The sequence below is a fragment of the Typha latifolia genome, chromosome 1 (assembly GCF_019914945.1).
Source record: "Typha latifolia isolate L0001 chromosome 1, TyphaL0001v2, whole genome shotgun sequence".
Taxonomy (NCBI): domain Eukaryota; kingdom Viridiplantae; phylum Streptophyta; class Magnoliopsida; order Poales; family Typhaceae; genus Typha; species Typha latifolia.
Window position 1 is genome coordinate 20,571,824 of NC_133086.1, and position 23,644 is coordinate 20,595,467.

Here is a 23,644-nt window from a genome sequence, read left to right on the forward strand (position 1 = left end):
AATATAGATATAATCTTTCCGAGGCCTGAGGAATCATTCTATGAGACTTTCCTTTAACACGTGTATATTGTAATAAGATTTGAATCTAGATTATTAAATTTTAATGAGCTGAATCCGAGCCGGCTCTATAATTTTGACAGCTCTTATGTTGATACACTACAAGTGGACCATCCTCTATCAAGTATCAACCCCAATGACACGGCATGCCAAATTTCCTCGGCCCAATAAAGAACAGAAAAGAAAGGAGATAGAAAGAAAGAAAGAAAGAAAGAAAGAAAGAAAATGCTGGCAGAAGGAACAACCACTAAAGAATGCCCAATTCCCAAGAAATTCCAACACTGGCAGGGACTAGGGAGGACATAAACAAGTCTTGCAACCCAAGCGAATCAGAACCACCCATCCGTTGTGGCCCCATTCGTTTTTAAGAGTTGACCCACTTTTGATTCTTTTAGTACCACATAATTACTCCAAGGGCTCCACGTATAAAAAGCAATGTGCACTTGCCATGTGGGTGTGTCATTAGCCTGGTTAATTAGTTTTGGAATTTTCCTCAAAAGCAACTAATTTTTCAGCTAATCCCTGTCTTATCGACGAGCTTGTATACTCTGTAAAGTGCATTGGTGCTGTAACAACAACGGCAATAAAGGAAGTTCTTCATGGCGGATGGGAAAAGAATGATGGGTACATGATAGGCATCGTTGGGTGTTTAGATCCAACAGGCACTGTTAAGTAACTACAGAGAAGGTTAACATCAGCGTAGAGTTACCCCAATTACCCCAGGGTTATCTTTTATCGTCGTGCATTGCATCGGCCCTAGCAAATTGGCTCTACCAGGGTTTAGCTAAAGAGAATAGCAGAGGGCAAAGACTTCTCTCCTTGTGGTTTTTCTTTCACATTATTATATCTTGCTTCCACTTCCTTTTCTCTCTTCCTCCACCTCCCTGGTTTGGAGATCCTATTTTCTTCTTCCTCCACCTTGCTATGTTTATCATCCTCTCTTCTTCTTTCTCCACCTAATTGTCTTCACATCCTCTATTATGCCCCCATGGTCTCCCTACTGTGATAATCCTGTTCTCCTCTCTTTCTTTTTTAGCCATATTCTCACCTTTACCTTCTCCACGTTACTACCTTTGTTCTCTCCTTGCTTGTTATCATCTCATCTTCGATCACTGCTTTCTTTTCTCCTCTGCCTACTTGCTCCGACCATTCTCTTGTGCCCTCTCATCAACCTAGTTGGTAATGATTGGGCTTGCTCTTGGTGGCCAACATCCATGGTTGTGCCTCTTCAGTGTTGACGACAATGGAGGTGTAAGCTGGTGAGGCTTTGATGTGAGTGCGAGGTGGTGAACATGAATGTTGTGGTTGCACGGATGAGTTTGTAGGCTAAGGGGTAGCAGTTGTAGTTGGAAGATAGTTTTGTTGTATCCCTATAGATTTGAGTGTATCTATACAATTTCGTTGCCTTTCTACTCCCGTGTAGTTATAGCCTACGTCTTGTTAGTGCCTTACTGTAATACCCCATCTTTTTCCATCTCCACTGTCGTCTATCATCTCTACTTACCCTACCATTGGTTTTGCTGCCTATTTTTCTTACGCCGTGTGGTATGATAAAACCATGGGTTAACTCGAGGTTCATTGCTCCTATGAATTCACTAAGGTCGTTCTTCATTTGCATTTGTCAATGTCCTTTTAAGTTTAATACTGTGCTCTATTTATAATGTTGTCTAAATTTACACAAAATATAAAACTTATGCTAAAGGGCCGATCGCTCTACCATTTATATTTTTGTGCATCGGGATGTCTTGCTATAACACTTGTTGTAATTTAGGCATGTTAATATAATATTTTCGTCTAATGCTTTCACTAAAAATAATCGAAGATGCAGTAAAGGGAGAAATTAAACATTTAAAATTCAATTTAAAGATGGGGTTAGTAAATTCCCCACTCGTGACGACATAGATACGTTGACCGAGTCAAATTACTGCACAAGGTGTCAAACAAGGCGATCTCGGAAGTCGTGAATTCTACACTAAAAACGCATCGTAGTCTATGGGAGTTCTGAAATGATTGGCTCATAATCACCATAGGAGATGAGGGTGTTGGTAATTTCGTACTTAGGTAAATATTATATATATAGAAAGAGTAGTTCCACGGACTAACTCGAATTTAATACTCATTTTCCCTTTACATGCAAAACAATCGTCTCCAAACACGAGGCATTTATTTCTTGGTATTGGTATTTTGCAATGACATCCTTCCAAAATTCCTTAATTTCAGGATTACAATTCACACGAACACACTACTAACTAGCAGCTAAAAATCTAGAGCTTTTTTCATATAAAGGGACAGAAATATTTTCACTTACATATATATATATATATATAAGACTATAAGAGTACACCTTTTTATTCATCAACTGAATTAATTTTAATTGATATTTGTTAAAAAGTAGTTCAAGTATATCAGATATTTCGTGTAATAAACAAGAGTACGAAGGAAAATTAGATGGGTAAGCACACAAATAAAGGACTTCTAAAGGACTTATAAGCAAAAGAGCCTTTATTTGTTATGCTCCGCGGAACACCGCACCAGCGTCTTTTTCTTTCTACTCCCCGAGTTGGCCTTGCTCTTCTTCTTGAGGACCACACGAGCTCTTCTCCCTCCAACTATGTCCTCCTCCTCCTCCTCCTCCGCCGCCGCCGCAGCCGCAGCCGCAGATGGAGGCGGCGACGCCTCCTCCTCCTCAGCCGCGGAAGCCTTCCGAGAGTTCAAATCCCTCGTCGAGATCGCCGACCGGAAGTTTGCGCGGGTGCGCGACCTCCCTCCTTATGCTCGCGATCCTCACCACCTCCTCTACCACCGCAAGGTATTCAAGGCCTACACGAATTTGTGGCGGTTCCAGCAGGAGCGCCGACGGGAACTCGTCGCCGGCGGGCTGCGCCGGTGGGAGATCGGCGAGATCGCCTCCCGGATCGGCCAGCTCTACTACAGTCAGTACCTCCGTACCAGCGAGGCGCGATTCCTCCTCGGCGCGTACGTCTTCTACGAGGCCATCCTCGTTCGCGGCTACTTCGACGCCGCGAGAGGAGAACCGTCATACAGGCGACGACCCGATCTATTGTTGCGGTATAAGGAGCTAAGGTTCCACGCCAGGTTCTTGGTTGTCGCGTTCTTGCTGAATCGCGCGGAGGCGGTAAAGCACCTGGCAGAAAGATTTCGGGTGTTAGTGGAGGAGTCCAAGGCCGCATATCCGGTAATTTTCCTCTTCCTGATCTCTAATTCTTTCTGAATCCTTCAAAAAAATTTAGTTATTTACCAAGTGGGTGGAGAGTTCTTTGATTGTTAGCACGAGATGAGTTTTAGGACGGTTATTCGAGATTCGGCATTTCTTTAACATTTTTAATATGCTTACTTGTCAAACTGTGGTAAAGAGAAAGATTACCTAAAAGTTGAGCACTCAAAATTTGGCCACTTATTTATTTGGTGTTGGATTAGGTTAGTGGTTGAAACTAACACTCAGATGCTTGAATGGCTTCTTCACTATTCATAATTTGCACGGTGGTTGTTAACTACCTATGTTTATAAAATTTTTCGTGGTCTGTCATTAGATGCAAATGCTTGAAGTTTGGTGAGCCAGTGGACATTGAATACTCACTATCCGTTGGAATTATTAGTATTTTAGTTCTGCACATTATTAGTGTCCTCTGTAGGCTAGAATTTAATAAGTAACTATTAGGTGTTGATTTTCAGTGTCTTTTGAAGGTACAGACCGCAGTTTGCAATACTAAATTTATTTTGCTTTACAATAAATAAAGAAGATGAAATTGTTGCCTTCAGGTTCAGTATGTAATCACTGCCATAAGATCATAATGTAAGATGAAAACTCTGATCTTGTTGTTTGATGAAGAAAAGACAGAATAGAAGAATAATGCTTGCTTATTTTCTAAAGAAGGCCATATACAGAGGCCAACAGCTCCTAATTTGATATTGTAAGCTTATGCTGGGTTAATCTTCTGAGTGTTCTAGGACATTTTGTCTTAGTGGTTTGATTTATATGCAGAAAGCCCAAAATTAGCCAACTTAGACCTGATAATAGTCTTCTTAGGAGAACTTCAGTTGTTACAGACTATTCTATGTTCTGATATAGCTATACGTGACCCTTAGGCTGTATAATTGGGCTTTGACGTGGTGTCTCAATTATAAGATATTGCCTTTAGGCTTGGACTTATACAATATTGCAAACAGTTTTGGATCAAAGGAGCACAAATGAGGATTTATAGGGCATGCTAGCTTGATCAATAATTCAAAGGCTACGACTAAGCCTGAGTTTTATTTGAAGAAACTGTTTACTGCCCCTTGAATACAAGAACTTTAATGAATAGCCTAGTGAATCAAGTGCAATTGGTACAATCAGATGCTGTCCCAAAAACAGTTTTGCCAATGATACTCTCCCAGAAAGTACAATCAGATTGTGACTTCAAAATACACTGTTACAACTCATAATTAATTATTTAGTTCTTAAACTCCATGGACCTTATTATTCTGCAATGCTTGCATCTATAAATTCCATACAACTCTTTATGTCATCATATATCAATTTTTCCAAGGGTGTTTTATCTTTTGATTTATAACACTAGAAACTTATCATCTTTGTTCTTGTATAACTTATGAAAATGTTACAATTGGCCTCTATCATGGTATAACTTTTTGCTGTCCAGGAGGCTAACTTCAAAGAATGGAAGCAAATACAGCAAGAAATCGTGAGGTTCTTGAAAGCTGATAAAGCTTTTGCACATTCCAGGCCTTTGAGATATAATGTGCTGTATGATTCTTATCCATCTTCCCGTCCATATATCATGCGATTTCATTCAAAAAGGGTTTTAAGGTTACAGGAGGCTCTGCTGACAAGCTATCATCGAAACGAGGTTTGCTAACTCATATGCATTTTTCTTATCTGCAACTGACTCGACAGATATTTTTATGAAAAATATTGCAATTTTTTATGGATGTTTCCTGCTTAGTTGTTGTTGTGTTGTTGAACGACCAGGTCAAATACACAGAGCTTACTTTGGACACTTTCAGAATGCTACAGTGTTTGGAATGGGAACCTAGTGGGACTTTCTACCAGAATACTACCAAAGAAGCTACGGAAAATGGTGCCTTCAGTGACCAGAGTGGTGGAGTCTCTGGACTAATTGATATAAACCTTGCTGCTGATATGACAGATCCAAGTCTGCCTTCAAATCCTCGAAAGACTATTATTTACCACCCCTCTGTCTCTCACCTAATTGCAGTGAGTGGCCCAATTATATTAGTTCTAATTTTTGTTGCAATTTTAATTTCATATATTCATTATAAAAGGAAACTTATACACTCTGAGCTTCTAGATGATTTACCTGAAGAACTTTTTTAGGACTGTAATTTGCTTGTGCTCAGGTTGCATCCATATGATATAGATGATTTACCTGAAGAGCTTTTTTAGGATAACTTTTTTGTGCTCAAGTTGCTTCCACATGATATCCAATCTCAATTTCCAATGCTTTGCTACCTTTTAGTCTCTACGAGAACTTAGCATAAATTATGAGAATTTGACTGGGTACCACCGAACTATTATTATTCTTCTTACAATAGCGGCCATTGTCAACTGATGGTAATTGCTAAAGCGCATTTGAGTAATAAATTAAAATTGGGTACTGAGGCTTCAAATAGCCTGCTTCATTATCAATGTCAGGTGTCTAGATTGATGTATGCTCTCTATTAGATACATTCTATGCCATCATATTGCTCAACTGTCAGAGCATATGCTCCTTGATCAGATCTGTTGGAAATCCCACATCCATTCCAGACTTCTAGGATTCTTGCCTTGTGTACCTCACCAATTTCTACCTTCATTAGCAGTTTGATTTGTGAACATTTGTGGGGCATAATGAGGGTTAGACGAGTTAATATAACTGTGACGGGATTTTATATCATCATCTTGCATGACCAATTTAATCAATTTTACTGACGATTACTGTTCGATCCTATAATACAGTTAATACCATTTTTCTACTAGACATGCACAAATTTCATGTATCGGTGTCTATTCATATATATCCATTCCTAGTACTAATTTTATTCTGTTCTTCACACTGCGATAAGTCATATTCTGTATCTACAGGTAATTGCAACAGTTTGCGAGGAGCTCTCTCCAGATAGCATTTTACTGATATATATATCAGCATCAGGTTGCTGCTTGTGTTGTAATTTCTACCGTGCTCATTTGCTCATTCTGTTTTCCATCCTTTGCTTATGATATTTGTCATACCTTTGCAGGGAAGGCCGAACAGAGTGGTGTTTTTCAAACCCCTGGATCCTTGCTGAACTCTAGAAGACCAATTCCTGCTTCACAGACCAGTGGCAAGCAAGATAACCTGCAGCACCAACATCCTTTTATAAGTACACCAAATCCAAATGCCTCTTTAGAAAGTTATATATGGCTAGGGCCTCGTGGAAGTGGAGGTGCGTAATTATCTATCTAGTAAGGGTACAAGAGTTATCCACTAGTAGTATAATATTAGTCCTTCAGTTTATTTTAACTCCTGTAAAACATTCCTAAGTCACACTAATTAGTCAATATTTGTCATGGTCATATTTCACTGATTTGTTTTTTTTTCAAATATCAGGTTCGAACAACCTTTACCCTGAAGATCTAATTCCGTTTACACGAAGTCCACTTTTTCTTATTATTGACAGTGACAATAGCCAGGCATTCAAGGCAGGTTTGTCAAAACTTGATCTCAACTTTCTAAAAGATACTGGACGATGTTTTTGTTCTTTTCTTTTCAATCAAATATGTGACAGGCAAGTCTTAAGTTTGCATTACTTCCAGATGCAATTCTATTAATTATTGAAAGAATTAATCTGCTTTGCTTGTTGCATGTGAGTTCTATTATTGCACAATGTAAGTAATATCTTACCATGAATGAATACACCTTCAAGTTTTCAACATTTTCAATCATTCCACATGATAGATCTGACCAGTAATAATGGCAATAGCTATACAATGATACTGCTAATATTCTTCTGTAATGAGAAAATGAGCTGGTTTCAGCATCTCAAGATTTTACTTTTTATATGAGTACCAAATGTAGAACTAATAGTTGATTTATTTGAAGAAAAACTAAAAGAAATCAATAAATGTGAAATTATAGAATATGTTAATATTACTGGTAATTTTATTGTGGGTTTTATAATTTATAGTTATCAATCTCATGCTAATGAAAGATAAATCTTAGAATAGTGAAGTAATGGTTGATGCAGCCATAACTGAAGAGTAGCTTTTGCAGATGGTAGGATGTTGCAATAGCTCAAGAATTTGGCTAGGAAGCAATCAATTTGTTTCATAATACAATATATGGTGCTGATAACAATATAATAAATTAGAAAGATGTTTCATCCAATTGATTGTTTCTTCCTTAAAATGTGTTGGCATAGAAAATTCTCTGGAATTGGAGCAGATTTAATTGCTAATTAAAGAATATTCTCCAAAGTCACTATTTTAGTTTGTTTTAAGCATGTTTTTTTTTAACTGAACAAATCAACTCTGGGTCTAGCAGTTCGTACAAAAGTTCTAGCTGACCTATTAGAGAGATATACATCTATTTGAGAGTTTGATAAGTCTAGATGAGCGCTACTCTTAGTAGAGTCTAAGTGGGACTCAAGTAACTCGAGATAAAGTTTTTATATTTTATCTAACTGTTCAAGTATCTCATATTTAATTATTTTTCATATCCTGATTAAATCAAATCAGAGGTTCTGAACTAGAGATAAAGTTTTTATATTTGGTTTCAGCTGGGCCATTAAATTGAGTTATTTTCCTCTGAACTGATCTACAGAAAATTTTATTAGCAATAACATTAAAACAACAAAGCTTGGATGGTTATTCTTCTCCAAAACTTATTTCCAATCTGTTCTTTTACTTGTTTCTTCCATCTAATTTATTCTTCTTGTTGCTGACTGCATCAACATATTTCCCTTGATCTCTGTTGTTCCATCATTGTTTGGAACTAAAAGCTTGGTGGACTGTTGTTGTTGTTGTCATAGACTGGCTGGAGATCATGGTAGATCTTCAATAACCAGAAGAGCTGTATTTTTTTTGCCCTATTAAACCCCTTAAGGTTTGCATGCTTCCTACAACTATCAGTGCATCATTGGATTTCTCATCATGCCTTCTATCTTTCTTAAGTGATCCAAAGGTCATCACGCTTCCCTTGTCTGTATGATTCATTTGATCCTTGCGTGGCTACTTTTAGTAGATATTAGGAAATGTTAATATGTTTTGAAATTTCCATAGCCCTTTTCCTAGCACTCTATTTTGCTCCCTTGACATTTCTTTTCTCCCTCAAGGAAGTTCCTCATGACACTTTTATATAAAATATTTCAGGCACACAAATATTGTCTTATTGACACTGTATACTTGCCAGGTCATACATGGTAATGAAAGAGGAGAAGCGGCAGCTTTGCTTATTTCCCCCGGGAGGCAAACATCATTGTCTACTGAAAGCAGTGGAAGCCAATTTACATTCTTTTTAACTGCTCCGCTGCAAGCGTTCTGCCAATTAGTTGGCCTCTCCTCTGATCTAGAAGCTGTAAGTCAATTTTTTTACTTTCCAGCATCTACGACTATGTTTAATATCTTGGTCTGATTTCTCATGGTGTTTTCAGGATGTATCCAATGACGCCGAGAGCATTATTTCCTCTGCTTTGGCTGAATGGGAAGTGATACTCTGCACGTCAGATGAGCTGGACCTGGTCTGGGCACAAATTTTACCTGATCCACTTCTAAGACGGATAATCCTAAGGTGTGGCTTCCTTGTTTTATATATATACATCATTTTTAGACTAGTTTCCTCAATGAGAACAACTAGTATCCAGTTTGAATATTTTCCAAGTGATAGAACGATTTTTGCCATGAGTTTAGCAAAGATGTTCTCATCTCTCATGTGTGAAGCTGAATGCTGCTAAGATGGTGATTTATCTGATGTTGTTGCTAAGATCTGAACTATTAGTACCTTCATAAGATCAGTGCTGACAAAATTAGAGTAAGCACAATTGATGCTGTCCTATATTAGCCTCAATAGAAGACAAAGTGATGAAATCGGTAATTATGTGTAGTCACTTGCATCATACTGATGCAACCGCTCAGATTCAAGGAAGTTTGGGATGTTCAGTTGGATTGAATAAGAAACTTTGTCCATCAGTAAGCAGTACACTTACTCGACATTACAAGAATCTATAGGTTTAATGTCCTAAATTCTTGTAGAAGTTACAATTTCTTCATCTTAGCACTCTTAATCAGCACATTTTTGTTGAGATCTCTCTTCTTCCTCTCATACATATCGTTTTATCTGACCAGGTTTATATTCTGCCGAACCGTGTTTTCTCTTTTCTGCCCTCGAGAGAAGGATAATCAGCATCTGCCTGATTGCCTACCTTGCTTGCCGGACTCCCTCTCTCCAAACTCTGCAGCAACACAGATCCACATCTTCCTGCTTGCGGAAAAACTAGGCTTTGTTGATCATTTTCACTTTCCAGACTTCATCAGGGACTCCATGACGAACAGATAATTCCTAGTATTAGTGATAGTGTATACCCTTCTGTAGATAGAATCCTGGTAAATAGAATCCATCTATTTGTTGATTGTTTTGTGTCAATACACGGATCATCAACTCTGCTGGTGGGCTACGCGTTATTGAGCAGACCGCCGAGCAAATTCTGGTGATTCGTTAGAGTGCCACTTGGCTGAGATGCTATAGTTAGGATACCACGAGCTGCATTTACCTCTGCTTGAGCATCTGTATTAAGTTATTGTTAGTATTGTGTTTGTGTGTCTTGCTTCTGTCTTATCAAGGATTTCGTTGTTGATAGAAAGAAATCAGCGACTAGGTTCAGAGTTGTCTTCCTGATCTTATGACAAACTTGACGTCCATGTAGAGGTACTTTCAGTTTTTAAAAGTGAGTTTATCTGTGAGGCTATTCGATGCAATTTTTTCTGGATCGTGATTTCTTTCTCACCATAATGAGTCGGGCTTGTGCTGGTGATTTGTTCATTTTGTTGGAGGAGCTACTATTTATTGATTAGGTTTCGTTTTTAAGGAATATTAAATTAAGTTGGCAACTTATTACTACCTTACACTGAGATTGTCTGGTTGTCATCGAGCTGTTTCATTTAGTTCAATCGTCTGTGGTGACATATCTTACGCAGTGCATGTCAAGACCTCCATTTGTCGATGCAGCATAACTTGTAGAATCATATTACATCCTCGAGCCGCTTATTCATGTCAACGTACGAAACATATATGTATTTTGGAGCAAGCAATCTCCAATCGGATTAAGACTAATTAAGGTCTGACAGGGGAGGTGCGCTAAGGAATTGCAAAATGGCCATCCCATCACATAAGTAGGAAGCATCAAATTAGAATGTTCCTAAGATGTTCTCCTTTGAGGTATCCCAACGCCAAGTAGAAGCTATCTTGGAGAACGACACGTATAAAAAAATTCAACAAGGCTTTGACTCGTGTGCTTGAGGAGGTTCGTACACGGCCCATTTATTTCTGCCTTGCCCAGGAGGATCCATGGGCCTCTCTGGTCAAACAGTACAACGTCAGCGTCATTCGCACCTGGTGAATGGTCCTGAATCGTATTCCCAAAATTTCTTTTGTTTTTTTATTTGGGGAAGTTCTCACGTTGCACCGAGAGGATCTAAGCCAGATGAAGATTTGAAGTTCGCACGTAACACGTTACACTGAGAAGATCTGAGGCAAGTGAAGAGAGCGTCATACACTCGTACCTAGTATGACGCATGTGGTGAGCCACTTGAGGCCCGCCAAAAGGAACTAAAAGAAATTGTAAGCCCACTAAGTAAAGTCGATGGACGGCATTAGCTGCTTATATATATATATATAATCCTCTAACGTACGTACGGACTCTCTTCCTCCCGTCCAAAGTGGGGAACCATATCAACGTGAAAGCGACAACCGAGCCAACTTTAAACCCTTGGCGTGCGTCGGTCTCGCCTCGCCTAGCTCTCGTTCGTCTCCCAGCTAAGGCTGCGCCTGCGCATCTGTTGGATGCCACGTCCTCCCTTTGTGTCTCCTTGGACAACGCTCTGATCGCCTTCCTCTTGCCACGTGTTACTCTTCGTTTTGGGCCATTATGTATGATATCTCTATCCTATTTATAAGACAGACGAGGTATGGCCGTATGGGGTCCCTTCGTTGGGTAACAAGTATTACGAGCACATCAATCATCCATCCATCAGTATTAATAAAAAAAAACAAAATCGACTAAAATTATTTTACTACTACTGTCTTCCGTGCACTTTTGAGTAAGTTACGAATGTTAAAATTCTTTTTTTTTCATCTTTAATTATTGAAGAAATTAATAGCGGTTGAAACAAAAACTTACTTTAACTCCTCTAAATAAACTTTCTATAAGAAAAAAAAAATCGTAGTGCTGGCTACTAGTCGTTCCATGCACGGAGGGAGTGGCTAGTGGCAGCATTCATCTCTTCTAAGACTTCCTTTTTATCGCTTCTATTCATCTTTTCCGCGTGTGATGGCGACGAGCGACCACCAAGTGGCGCAGCAAACTTTAGGACGCGCTGTCACGAGAAAAAAAGGCGACCTAATAACAAGCGAGGTATGTGTATCCACAGGTGTCCTCTTCTTATGTTTTGACCCTTTTGTCTAATTCTCATCTCACCCAATCATTCGCTTGCCACCTATAAATTCTATGCGAATAAAAGGTGAACTTGCTCGCTTAGCTGTTGGACCATTCTTGGTTAGTTGTTTTCTTTCTTCTTCTTTTTTCCTTTTTCTTTTTCTATTTTGCATTTCATTTGATTAGTTTAGCTGAGAGAAAGCAACGCATAGAAGAAAAAAGAAGAAGTTAATTTGGCTTTACAACTTAGGAGAATGATTCTTTTCACACACGCACACACACAAACAACTTAGGAGAATGATAAAAGGAGGTCATGATCGATCTAGTCAGACATCACTACCCCTAGTTATACATTAGTCTTATATCATTCTTATTTTATGACATCTGGAGCAATTTACTTGATTGTATCTTCTTTTGACAATAGGAATTTTTGTAGCTTCTCAATTAAAAATTAACTAATTCCACTAAAATTTAAATAATTTTTAGGAAAATCTTATGGGGGAAATATCATTCATTTTCATTAGAAAATTATAAATTACAAGCCTATTAACAACAAAAAGAGGGAAAATAGTTTGGACAAGCTCCATAACTTAGTGAAATATCATAAACACAATAAAATACGTATTATAAGAAGACCTAAAGATGAAGAAAATATCATACTATATAGGACCAAGCCACCACACCGGAGAAATTAGCTTCTACGAGCTTCATCATGCCCCTAGTGGATCTGAACCAAGAAGCACACCGGCACAACAACACTAAATACCGAACATTCATTGAACAAAGATAGGGATAGTCATAAGGGTATGAAAATATGAGGGCAAATTGCTTAACATCAATGGTGGTTGGGACACTACCACTGAGGTAAGTGTCTCCCCTTGCTATTGAAGTCAACACCAATTGCTAAGACTTAGAGGAACATATCCATGAGAGAAAGGCAGTGAGGAGGAATGCAAGCTCGAATCCAACGCTGATGACAGAAACAAAAGCAATCTAATTGTGAGGAGGCTAGTGAAGGAGAAATGCAGAAAAGGATTCATAATTAGAGAAAGTAATGGTCAAAGATAAGGGAGTAAAAAAGGAGGGTGAGAAAAATGAAGGGAGTGAGAGGAGAGAGGATGCGGAGAGAGAAGAGAGAAAAGTGAGTTGAAAACTCTTTTGATAGAAATAAGAAATAAGCTTTGCTCTTTTAGCCACTTAAGCTATAAGAGGGGAGATGAGAGGGTCACCGGTGATGGTGAGAAGCTAAACCCTAGCAGAGTTAAGTCGCCGGAGAGAGTTACACATTAGAATTCTAATATTAAAAAAAAAATACTAATATGATTTAAAACCTTTTTTGATAACCTAAGTACGATATAGACTCATCGACAAATTTAGTTATAATTTCTTGCATCTAATTATTTCTTAACTAAAACATAAATTGACAATTAAGAAAATGATGTTTAGTTAGTACAATGATTTTTATAAAAGTTGTTACGTGGAAAATTGTACAAATTCATACAGTACTTTTAAAATCTTAACTAAAACAATGCGTTAATGCCCCAAATTTATGTAATCAGTGGCAGCAATCAATGAAGCAAAGTTTGGGATACTCTTTTCCTTGGTTGGGAAAATATTTATGGATGAAATAACGAGGCCAATAAAGTTTCTGGGTGAAAGAAGACTTGAATCATTTATTAAAGGAGGTCAGGTGATAGTACACGACACCTACATTTGGGTCGGAGGAAATTAAAGTTCCCTTCAAGTTGACACTTTGACTTCAAAAATCGTATTGGATCTGCCACTTTACACCTCTATCTATACTCTATACTCGGAGGTCTAAAAAAATTATAGAAATAACCTCTTCAAGTAGCATAAAATGACTGATAAATTCTAGATTCTCTAACCTTATCCTTCTTTTTTATGTCATTGGATCTCGGTCTTCTCTCGGTAGACTACTGTTCTAGAACTTAGAAAAGTTAGTCATATTTATATTTATGCACACGAAAGCTAACCAGTTATTAGTCATCTTTTTTATATCTCTCTCAGGATAAGATTGAAATATTTTCGTAAAGAATTTGTTAATATCTTCTTAATTATTTTTAACGTAAAAAAAGATGGAAATAGCCCAACTTTTCTTTGCCTGTGTCAGGAACCGACAGTGTTCGTATGCTGTAGATTTCTCATCTATGGAAGAGGATCATGTGACCGCCATGCTTTGCTGCCACAATCACGTGCTCTATCGATGTATTTTGATGGAAAGAAATAAGAAATATTATGTGAATATTATATATATATATATATATATATATATATATATATATATATATATATATTATCATTCTCCGTGATCTGCGGGAATCTAACTATTAGTTTCTGCCGAAGATAAAGATATTTCCACTTTCCCGTACTTTTGGATGTACAATGTAACTCTCTTTGCTTCTTTCTTTTATAATATTGAATAAAAACTCAGTTTTATTTTATGTAGAAAAATCAAATTACATAATTATTTAACAGAAATAATATCATTTAAATAATATTGTAATCTATATTAACATTAACAGCGTTTGTAGTTATAGTATAATCAAAGGTGTCGAAAGACTTATAGTGATATAAAACTAAGTTAGATTAAGAATTATTTTTTTTCAATATTTTTAAATTTTATTGAAATCTCAAATGTTAAATATTTTTTATTAAGAGATATAAAAAATACTATTTGAAATAGATAAAATATTTTACATTTTATCTTATTCTCTCAGGTCATATTAAGTTAAATTTAACTGAGAGTATTGTTCTAACTAATATGAAGTTCTATTTATAAATGGGAAAGGAAGAGTTTGTTTTATAATATGATTAAGATTTTCTCCTTCTTTAATTTTTTTTTTTAACATCCTATAAAGAGGCATTAAAGTACTCGATTTTTCATGTGGACGTAGTGCCAACTCATAGTGGCACGTGCGAGTCACATGCAGTAATGAATCACAGGAAACAAGGTGTCCATTAACTTGGCACGCTCGCCAAAGCAATGAATCAATCTCTTGAGTAGATGATAAGATAGCGATTTGGGTAAAGGACACGAGCGTGCTTGTGATAGTCGGAAAAGAACCCGATAAAATTTCTTATCCAACCAAGGACAACACTTATGACTTATCCCAGCATAAGGACATTTAACATAGATTACACCATTTGGATGATACTATTCCACATCTAATCCACATATCTATCTTACGACACTTCTATCCGATAGTATCTTTTATTCAAGAACACTTACACTGAGATATTATTCGTTTTTACATTCACCCGTTATTTTTTTTGGGTACAGATCTTCTAAACTATATTAAAAAAAACTCTTATTTCCTTTATGATTTTAATAAAAAATATTGATAATTATTTCATCCTAGACTTTACTCTGAATATTTTTTTTTTTTAAAAAACTTACATTAATTTTTTGATACGATAGAATATCAATTAAAAAAAAACGTAATAAATATCCTAGGAGATATAATCTATCACAGGCAATTGATAATAATATGTGAAAAATAATCTCACACACAAATATTTTACATGAAAAAAACTCAAATCAGATAAAAATTATGATTTAATCTGTACCAACCTTGCTCGAAAATCTTACGATACACTAGTTTCAATGATAAATTTTTAAATCTTGGTGATCTTCGAGGTTGATCATTCCGTCTCAGTGATCTTTGGGATATAGTTTTTGTAGATCTATATAAATATGCTAAGATAAGAATGAGGCATTGTTCTTCTATATTTGATATAGATGTATTTGGATATGAGTGATTAAGCACATTCTTTAGGAAGTGATCTTCAACGACCCTTAAAAGATGATCTCAAGATGATAATAAACGACCTTTCTATGGTAAGATTAAAACCCCTTTGACCGTTATAATACTGTTTGAGCACTTCAATTATAATTTTAAAATTATTCAAATATTTTTTACTTTAATATTTTTTATCAAACATCTCATAACTTTTGTATATACTCGTATATAAAATCTAAACATATTATATAAAAAAAATTTATTTTCAAACATAATTTATGAATACAAATAAATCGTTACGTTTTTAATAATTAAAATATTCATAAAAAATGAATGAAAAAAAAAATCTATACAAAAAATGAGTAAAAGTTTAAATTATCTAGTTGTAACAATCCCTTAGTTTTTATGATAAATTATATGTAAAGTTGTGCGTTGGCACCTAGCACTACTGCTCGGTAATGTTAGTTGTGTCCATTCTTGAATAGCCCGAGAAAAAGAAAAAAAAGAAGAGCCCATCGATTTGCTCACTAGACCGGGAATCTATAACTTCAAAGGATTTGAACGATTTCTGTCCGAATCCAAGCAGTTGGGACCCATAAATATTACACAGAGTGAGATGATTTTATTCTGAGCTGTTCGGTGCATCACACGATTCAATCAGCTAACGCATTCAATTAAAAAATAAAAATCCACATCCTAATTTTCTTTTTAAGAATTTGCTTTAATATATTCCTTTTCTGTGAGTGTGGAATGCCATTCGCCAGGTTGCCACCCCAACCGACATTCTAATATCTGGACGCGTGCTGTTTATGTTTGCCATTCGGTGGAGATATATAAATAAATAAAAACGAAAAGAAGAAATAGAAAGAAACCAGAGGAGGAATATGCCCACCAGTTTGACGACGGTCAACAAAATCCTATAATCCGCGTATAACGGTAAAAAGGAAGCCGCAGACCTGCAGTCACGCAGTAAAAGTGTTGGGTTACCTGGAAGAAGGAAGGAAGGAAGGAAGGAAGGAAGGAGGGATATTATGGGAAGAAAGTTGGACGGAGGGTATAATGGGAACGAGAAGTATAAGAGCTGAGAGCGGTGTAAATGCGGTGCCTTCAATTTATTTATATACTTTATTATCGTTTTCTTTTCCATTTTCTCCGTAGACGGCAGTTTAGACCGCAGAGGAAACAAAGCGGGCAGAGAGGAACGACGGAGACGAAGAGGGAAGAAGAAAGAACGAAGAGTGGAGAGGAGAGAGATGCAGAGGCGCAGGTTAAGGCCCAGCAGGCTGTCCATGCTGCGGTGGCTCCTAACCTGCGCCGTCTTCACGATTGCTACGGCAGCGCTGCTGGCCGTACACGTGTCCCCTTCCGCCATGGTCCCGTCCTTCTCCGAGGCGTACAAGCTCTCCAAGGTATGGTTAGAGGAAAAAAAAAAAGAAAAATATTAATTTTTTTTTCTTTTGTCTTCTTTCATTTCCCTCTCTGGTTCTTTTTTCGTGATTCCTAGTTTTAGCTCCTTTTTCCTGTAAGATTTGCATCTCTTGCTTATTTTTGTACAATTTTCTGGAAAATGGAGCAATTTGTTGGAAGTAAAACCTTGTTTGCAATCTTCGAGGCTGACGGTTGTAGTTGGTTTTGTTCTACAGCAACGTGAGATTGGTGGCACCGAACTCAGGTGGACCCAGGAAATTTCCCCACCCCAGCCCACCAAATTACTCGCCTCATCTCAATCCCGGAAGGTGATTCACGCCTTCACTGTGTGTTCATTCCAAAGTTTGTATCTTTTCACAACAAGAGGTGGAAATTTATGGGCTCGGTGTGATTTAGTTGGTAAATTTGAGATAAAAACGCAGTCATGCCATCTCTTTCCATTGTTTTCACTCCTCTAGATTTGACAGTTGGATGGCGCAAAGATTGCGAGCCCGGGATTCGAGAAGCTGTGGAAGCCCCTTCCAAACCGTGGCTTCATGCCTTGCACGGTGCCCTCGTCGTCTTATTCGCGTAAGAGAGCTATATTATTATGATATGATAGGATACTGGAATTCTGTGATCTTGGTTTTCTATTATTTTTCTAATCTTTTGATCTTTTTATGCTTCAGCTCCAGTGGAATCAAGAGGTTACTTGATAGTCCACGCCAATGGTGGATTGAATCAGATGCGGGCAGGGGTAAGAAATACTCTCTTGTGCCTTCCGATAGTGGGTTTGCACCTTTTTGTTTGAATAAGAAAGTCAATTCCAATCTCTAGACCATAGTTGCCATCATTTGTGGTAGTTTGCAAGCAGAGGAAGTGACGGAATTGGGACATAGTTTGGTAAACAAATTAGTTAATTATTTGACTTTCCACTTGCCAATATCAGGTGGTTTGGCATGAATCGTCCATTGTTCTGAAGAAGGTCAACTGCTATTGACATAAACTGAGGGTGCTGGTATATGACTAAGACCCAATAAATATTTCTGCTAAGTTGCCTGTTGATTCTTAGAATATATGATGGTGGTCCTATGTGATGTCATATCTCGATCGGACGATGAGACTTTGCCAAACTAGATCTCTTCCTTTGAAGATTGATTATGCCACCCCAAGCAAGTGCTTGGACTTTTCCCTCAAGAATCTGATCTCTGTGCCAGGCCCACAAGCTGGAACTGGTTAATCCAAATAGGTACAATTGTGACCAAATCATCAACTCCCCCATGTTTAGCAATGTGCTATTTAGAATTTTGCCATTTCTACCTTATAATATTTGATGCATATAAGCAAACTGTAACTTTGGTGATTCTACAACACAACACAGTTCTTTTCTTTTTTTTTCTTTAATTTCATAATTGTGACCAGTTACTGAAGTAGCCTTTTATCATGTTTCACTGTATTAGGGTGATACCTTTGCATCTGGCACTTTTCATTATGTGAACATATTTTCAGATATGCATTCGATAACATCCTAATCAATACATAAAAGGATCAGTTGAAATAAAACCTCCATTTCTGATTTTAGATTGTCTATAGATTGATTTTCTTCTTCATCATTCTAAACCTTGCAGATAAGCGACATGGTAGCAGTTGCGCGCATAATAAATGCTACACTTGTTATTCCAAAACTTGATAAGAAATCATTTTGGCGAGATAATAGGTACTTAAAGTTCTTTATTTTTTTCTCGTATATCTTTCCGGTTCTCATCCTGTCTAATGGTCTAATTATGCATTAACAGCAATTTTTCAGATGTATTTGATGAGGAACATTTCATAAATTCTTTGTCAAGCGATGTTAAAATTATAAAGAAATTACCAAAGGATTTGGTGAAAGCTACGAAAGCAGTAAAGTATTTCAAGAGCTGGTCAGGAGTAGAATACTATCAAGAGGAGATATCTCATCTATGGGATGAGCATCAGGTTAGATTTTCATGGCTTGGTTTAGATTCATTAGTTAGTTGTATTGGATGTGTTAATCTCCCTAATCTATCGGCCTGATTATTTTTCATCCTAGGTTATTCGAGCTGCTAAATCAGATTCTCGTCTTGCTAACAACGATTTGCCCCCTGACATTCAAAAACTTCGTTGCCGTGCATTCTTTGAGGCTCTTCAATTTGCTCCCCCAATTGAAGCGTTAGGCAAGGTAGTACCTGTGATGTTCCTCACCTGCTTCCTTTTGTGTTTCGGCACAAATTTAAGAAGATTTTGTAAGCATTTTGATTTTCAGTTATTGGTGGAGAGAATGAGGTCATATGGGCCATATATTGCATTACACTTGCGCTATGAGAAGGACATGCTTGCTTTTAGTGGCTGCACACATGGCTTGTCGCCTGTCGAATCTGAAGAGCTAGCAAGGATTAGGTAAAGGAACTTGATTTCAGTTTCCACACTTACAATAATGCATCTTAATATCTAACTGAAGTGGAGTCCTCACGCATTGTATTCACCTGCTTCCTTTCCTTCACACAGAGAGAACACAACATATTGGAAGGTGAAAGATATAGATTCCCAAGAACAACGGGCCAAAGGATATTGTCCCTTGACTCCAAAGGAGGTCGGCATTTTTCTTTCTGCTCTAGGATATCCATCAAATACCCCTATATATATTGCTGCAGGGGAGATATATGGGGGTGATTCTCATATGACTGGTCTGGAATCACGCTTTCCCATATTAATGGGCAAGGTAATGATCGTCTATTTACTACTGTGTCTTTGTGTTGGTTTTATGTTGTCAAAAAGTGCAAACTCAATCACCTAGTGACCTATATGCGTCTTTTGTAGGAAAAACTTGCATCAGCAGATGAACTCCAACAGTTCAGTGGCTATGCATCTCAAATGGCAGCTTTAGACTATATTGTGTCTGTAGAAAGTGATGTGTTTATACCGTCATACTCAGGGAACATGGCACGCGCCGTTGAGGGCCACCGCCGTTTCCTTGGCCACAGAAAGACCATCACTCCTGACAGGTGAAACACACTGATGAACATCACAGGCTTGTCAAAGTCCATTTTCCTTATGTTTGACCTTCACTAACTTGTTTTTTTGCATGCAGGAGAGCGCTTGTTCATTTGTTTGATAAAATCGATCGTGGATCACTTAAAGAAGGCAAAAAGCTATCAGATAGGATCTCGGAGATTCATAGGAGAAGGTATTGCTTTAAATATGGAAGCCCTACAAGTTTGTGTTTCAAGTACTAATCTCACCATGTGTTACACCAGGCAAGGTTCCCCTCGAAAAAGAAAGGGTCCCATATCTGGAACAAGGGGAAAGGAGAGGTTTAGATCAGAGGAGGCATTCTATGAGAATCCCCTTCCAGATTGCCTTTGCCAATTAGAATCTCTTGAAGGCAGTGGTTCTTTTGTTAACATATAAAGCGACAAAGACACTTGATTGAAGATATTAACATCCTTCCAACTATAGCCAATTAACACAGAGTTGTATATGTTAGGCTCCATACTTGGTGGTGAAGTGGAAGACGAGCATAAATGATTGAAACAACTGGATCGCGAAGGAAGCTGTTGGTCTTTTTCATCAAATAGTGATCGACTTTGTATGTAATTAGAAACCAGGGCTCTTGTAAACACAAAGGAATAAAAGAGCAGTTTAACGATCAACGGTGGTTTACTTTAGCTTTAATTAATGCTGGTGGAAGCACGTATCATGTATTTATTGGATGGAAGAGGAATAAAACAAATGGGAATTATACATGCAATACATCTATCAGTATGAACTTTCGCAAATGTAAGTATTACCATTATAATAATGATAAATAATTTGTAGGCTAATTATAAGTCAAATAAAAGACTAGTTTATATATGTAGACAATTTGGTCAACTTTTTAAAAAAGCATGAGGGATTCAAACTCTTTGCTTGCAACGGTCGGCCTACCATGATTGACTATTAGCAAATAAAGGTGGACTAATACAAAACGATTAGAGGCATTTAGTCAAATAAAATTACCCCACTTAACTATAGTAATTAGGAACGTACCCAACGATGGTATCCTTGAAGGAACTCATTAACCAATAAGAGTGCAGCTTAACAGCGAAACGATCCGACCTTCTCGCTAATGTCCAATCGTGACCGCCCGTTTAGTGTAAGAAACACTTATCAATATTAGCCATTGGATATACCACGAGGAACCGACCTCGCTGCCCAATTCACCCACGGAACTATAAATAAGGATCAAGTCGCGATAAGTCCCCACTTTTTGCTCGACTTCAATTGAGGTTCTAATTGCTTTCAGGTAAGGCGTCCTTCTCCTCCGTGGCTATCTTTATGAATTATTTTGTTTTAATTTTCGGATTTAATGGTCGACCTTTGAATCCCCTGATGTCTATTGTTACTTTCATTATGGCGTCGATTGCTATGTATTTAGGGTTCGGCGATCATTATTCAAGTAGTAAAAGAGAAGGCGCGTAGTTATTGTTTTTTGTTTCTAGTGCAATTATAACAATTCGGTGCTAGGTATATTTATTAATCTTTATTTCAAGCAAATTTTGTTTTTATTTTTTATTTTGCTGAGGATTTGATTTTGATGGTTCACGCTTTCTGGAAGGCTGGACATTTTTTTTTAACAGTTCGAAGATTTTGTTGATGTTGAGTTAGTCTTATGGAGTCGTAGTTTTACTAGGTCTAAGGCAATTATACCGTGAGAAGATTCTTGTTGGAGGGGTTAAACATCAAGATCTTGCTAAGTGGGTTTCGGGCCCCAAATACACAACCTTGAGATGCACTTAAAGTTGGAACTTTAACCAAGTGTTAGGCACATAGAAGGTTATGCATGATAACTTTCTCTGAAGATATTTAGTCATGGGTGTTTTACCCATTTGAGTGGAACCGTGAGTTAGGAATGATATAAGATATGATGGTCTTGCGAGTATCTTGGATTTGTGAGAGCTCTTTAATGTTCTCTTTAGTTTGCTCTTATTGAGTCTCTTGCTTACTTAAGCGTATGGGAAATCTGGACTTCTACTGGAATTCTTTTATGGTGACAAGTTGTAAAGTTAGAGGGTAGGGCAAATCTGAGAATTACTACGATACCGCTACTAACTTTTCTGTGGCAAGGACTCGTGGGATGATGTATTTTCTACCCAGACCTTTCATTGAATATTTGAATTGCTTTTACGAGAAAACTCTCTTCCATCGAAATAATTCAGCTCATAATGGTGGAGAGCATCTGATCACTATATCAGCATAGATGTTGCTTTCAATTTGTAATACTGTCGTTACGACTTTAGTTGCATTTGTGTTAAACTTTATAAATTGTTTTTCTGAACTTCTCAGGTTTGCTTAAGTAATTGGATTAATTTACTAGATGGCTCGTACCAAGCAGACTGCTCGCAAGTCTACAGGAGGAAAGGCTCCCAGGAAGCAGCTTGCCACCAAGGTTTGCTGTTTTTCAACTTTATTCTGTAAATAAGTCTGTAATCTCTATTATAGATGCTGTGTGATTGTATATACGTTTGTCAGTGTTTTAATGATAACCTTTATGTGATGTTGGTTGTGCAGGCTGCCCGTAAGTCCGCTCCTACAACTGGTGGAGTAAAGAAGCCTCACCGCTATCGTCCTGGAACTGTTGCTCTCCGGTCTGTATCATGCAGCTTGAGCTATCTTATTAGTTTCCTTTGTCCTGGAGCGCTAATCTTTAATGTCTTCAGTTAAATTTTGTACTGATATTGGATGTGAGTTTTCTTAAGCTTCTAATGGTTATATATTTTTCTCTCTTTGTGAACAATCTCAGTGAGATCCGCAAGTATCAGAAGAGCACAGAGCTTCTAATAAGAAAGCTACCATTCCAGAGGCTTGTCAGGGAGATTGCACAAGACTTCAAGGTGAGAAGTTACTATGATATTTGGCTTACCTGATTATGACAAATTATAAATGGAGTAATGCAAACAATGAGTGGGTCTCTTTGTCACTTTCTGTTGTTATGCAGACTGATCTGCGGTTCCAGAGCCATGCGGTGCTTGCTTTGCAAGAAGCAGCAGAGGCGTATCTGGTGGGTCTCTTTGAGGACACTAATCTTTGTGCCATCCATGCCAAGCGCGTGACCATCATGCCCAAGGATATTCAGCTGGCAAGGAGGATCAGGGGTGAGAGGGCTTAAGATTAGATTGCTACTCCTGAAGAAGGCTATGACTCTCATTTAGTAACATCTGTGGAACTACTCAGTCTGTTTTTATTTTTTTTTTCTGTCTGTTACTGTGTCATGGAACAAGAACAAATATGTTTAATCCTTAGTTTCGGATATAGAATATAGGACGCATTGCTGTCCACTAGTTGTTGGTAATGGCATTGCATTGAACCTTTTGTGGCGATTTCATTTTGGCGTTTGGGCACATCCATTGACTAAGAATCTTTATTAGGTATAAATGTGTTTCATTTGGTTTATTAGTATGCCAAGTTCTGAGCAGGACTAATGGTTGGAGTGATAGTATCAGTAAATCCTTGTGATACGAATAGTTTTTGCATTTGTTTATTGTAGGAAAATGTCTACGTGTCGGAGGCAACTGATTTATTCCTGTAAATGTCGATAGTTAGGTTCCATTCTTTGAAATAAGATAATAATGTCACCGGAAATATTGGTTGGATTTTGTTTACTGTCAATTGTAGTCGGATGGATATTTTGCGAGGTTAAGCCGTTCGATTGGAGGTCCTTAGAAACTTTTGAAAGCCTATAATCATCTTCGGCCAAGTAAAGAGATGAGAATCTT

At 37.5% G+C, this 23,644-nt stretch overlaps 3 protein-coding genes across 4 annotated transcripts; all 3 read left to right on the forward strand.

Moving 5' to 3' along the window:
* The first annotated feature begins 2,552 nt into the window (after nucleotides 1-2,552).
* On the forward strand, nucleotides 2,553-10,027 carry LOC140799299 (uncharacterized). Its single transcript, XM_073153564.1, has 9 exons — nucleotides 2,553-3,253; nucleotides 4,719-4,925; nucleotides 5,048-5,293; nucleotides 6,161-6,227; nucleotides 6,316-6,501; nucleotides 6,666-6,757; nucleotides 8,466-8,630; nucleotides 8,707-8,843; nucleotides 9,398-10,027. Exons 1-9 carry the CDS (start codon nucleotides 2,669-2,671, stop codon nucleotides 9,606-9,608), a joined length of 1,896 nt encoding a protein of 631 aa, XP_073009665.1. The 5' UTR covers nucleotides 2,553-2,668; the 3' UTR covers nucleotides 9,609-10,027.
* A 6,300-nt stretch (nucleotides 10,028-16,327) lies between these two features.
* LOC140783188 (O-fucosyltransferase 7-like) lies at nucleotides 16,328-20,542 on the forward strand. Of its 2 annotated transcripts, none has more exons than XM_073129978.1 (12): nucleotides 16,328-16,873; nucleotides 17,108-17,200; nucleotides 17,351-17,462; nucleotides 17,561-17,628; nucleotides 18,500-18,588; nucleotides 18,668-18,848; nucleotides 18,943-19,071; nucleotides 19,156-19,289; nucleotides 19,398-19,611; nucleotides 19,710-19,894; nucleotides 19,981-20,076; nucleotides 20,147-20,542. In XM_073129978.1, exons 3-12 carry the CDS (start codon nucleotides 17,429-17,431, stop codon nucleotides 20,298-20,300), a joined length of 1,284 nt encoding a protein of 427 aa, XP_072986079.1. In that variant the 5' UTR covers nucleotides 16,328-16,873; nucleotides 17,108-17,200; nucleotides 17,351-17,428; the 3' UTR covers nucleotides 20,301-20,542. The 2 variants fall into 2 exon arrangements, with proteins under 2 accessions (XP_072986079.1, XP_072986072.1); XM_073129971.1 differs by having other exon boundaries at nucleotides 16,358-16,873; nucleotides 17,360-17,462.
* Nucleotides 20,543-21,066: 524 nt separating this feature from the next.
* LOC140783205 (histone H3.3) lies at nucleotides 21,067-23,220 on the forward strand. The gene is made up of 5 exons (XM_073129989.1): nucleotides 21,067-21,174; nucleotides 22,215-22,317; nucleotides 22,440-22,516; nucleotides 22,672-22,762; nucleotides 22,867-23,220. The coding sequence occupies exons 2-5, from the start codon at nucleotides 22,246-22,248 to the stop codon at nucleotides 23,035-23,037; spliced, it is 411 nt and encodes a 136-aa protein (XP_072986090.1). The 5' UTR covers nucleotides 21,067-21,174; nucleotides 22,215-22,245; the 3' UTR covers nucleotides 23,038-23,220.
* The last annotated feature ends 424 nt before the right edge of the window (nucleotides 23,221-23,644 follow it).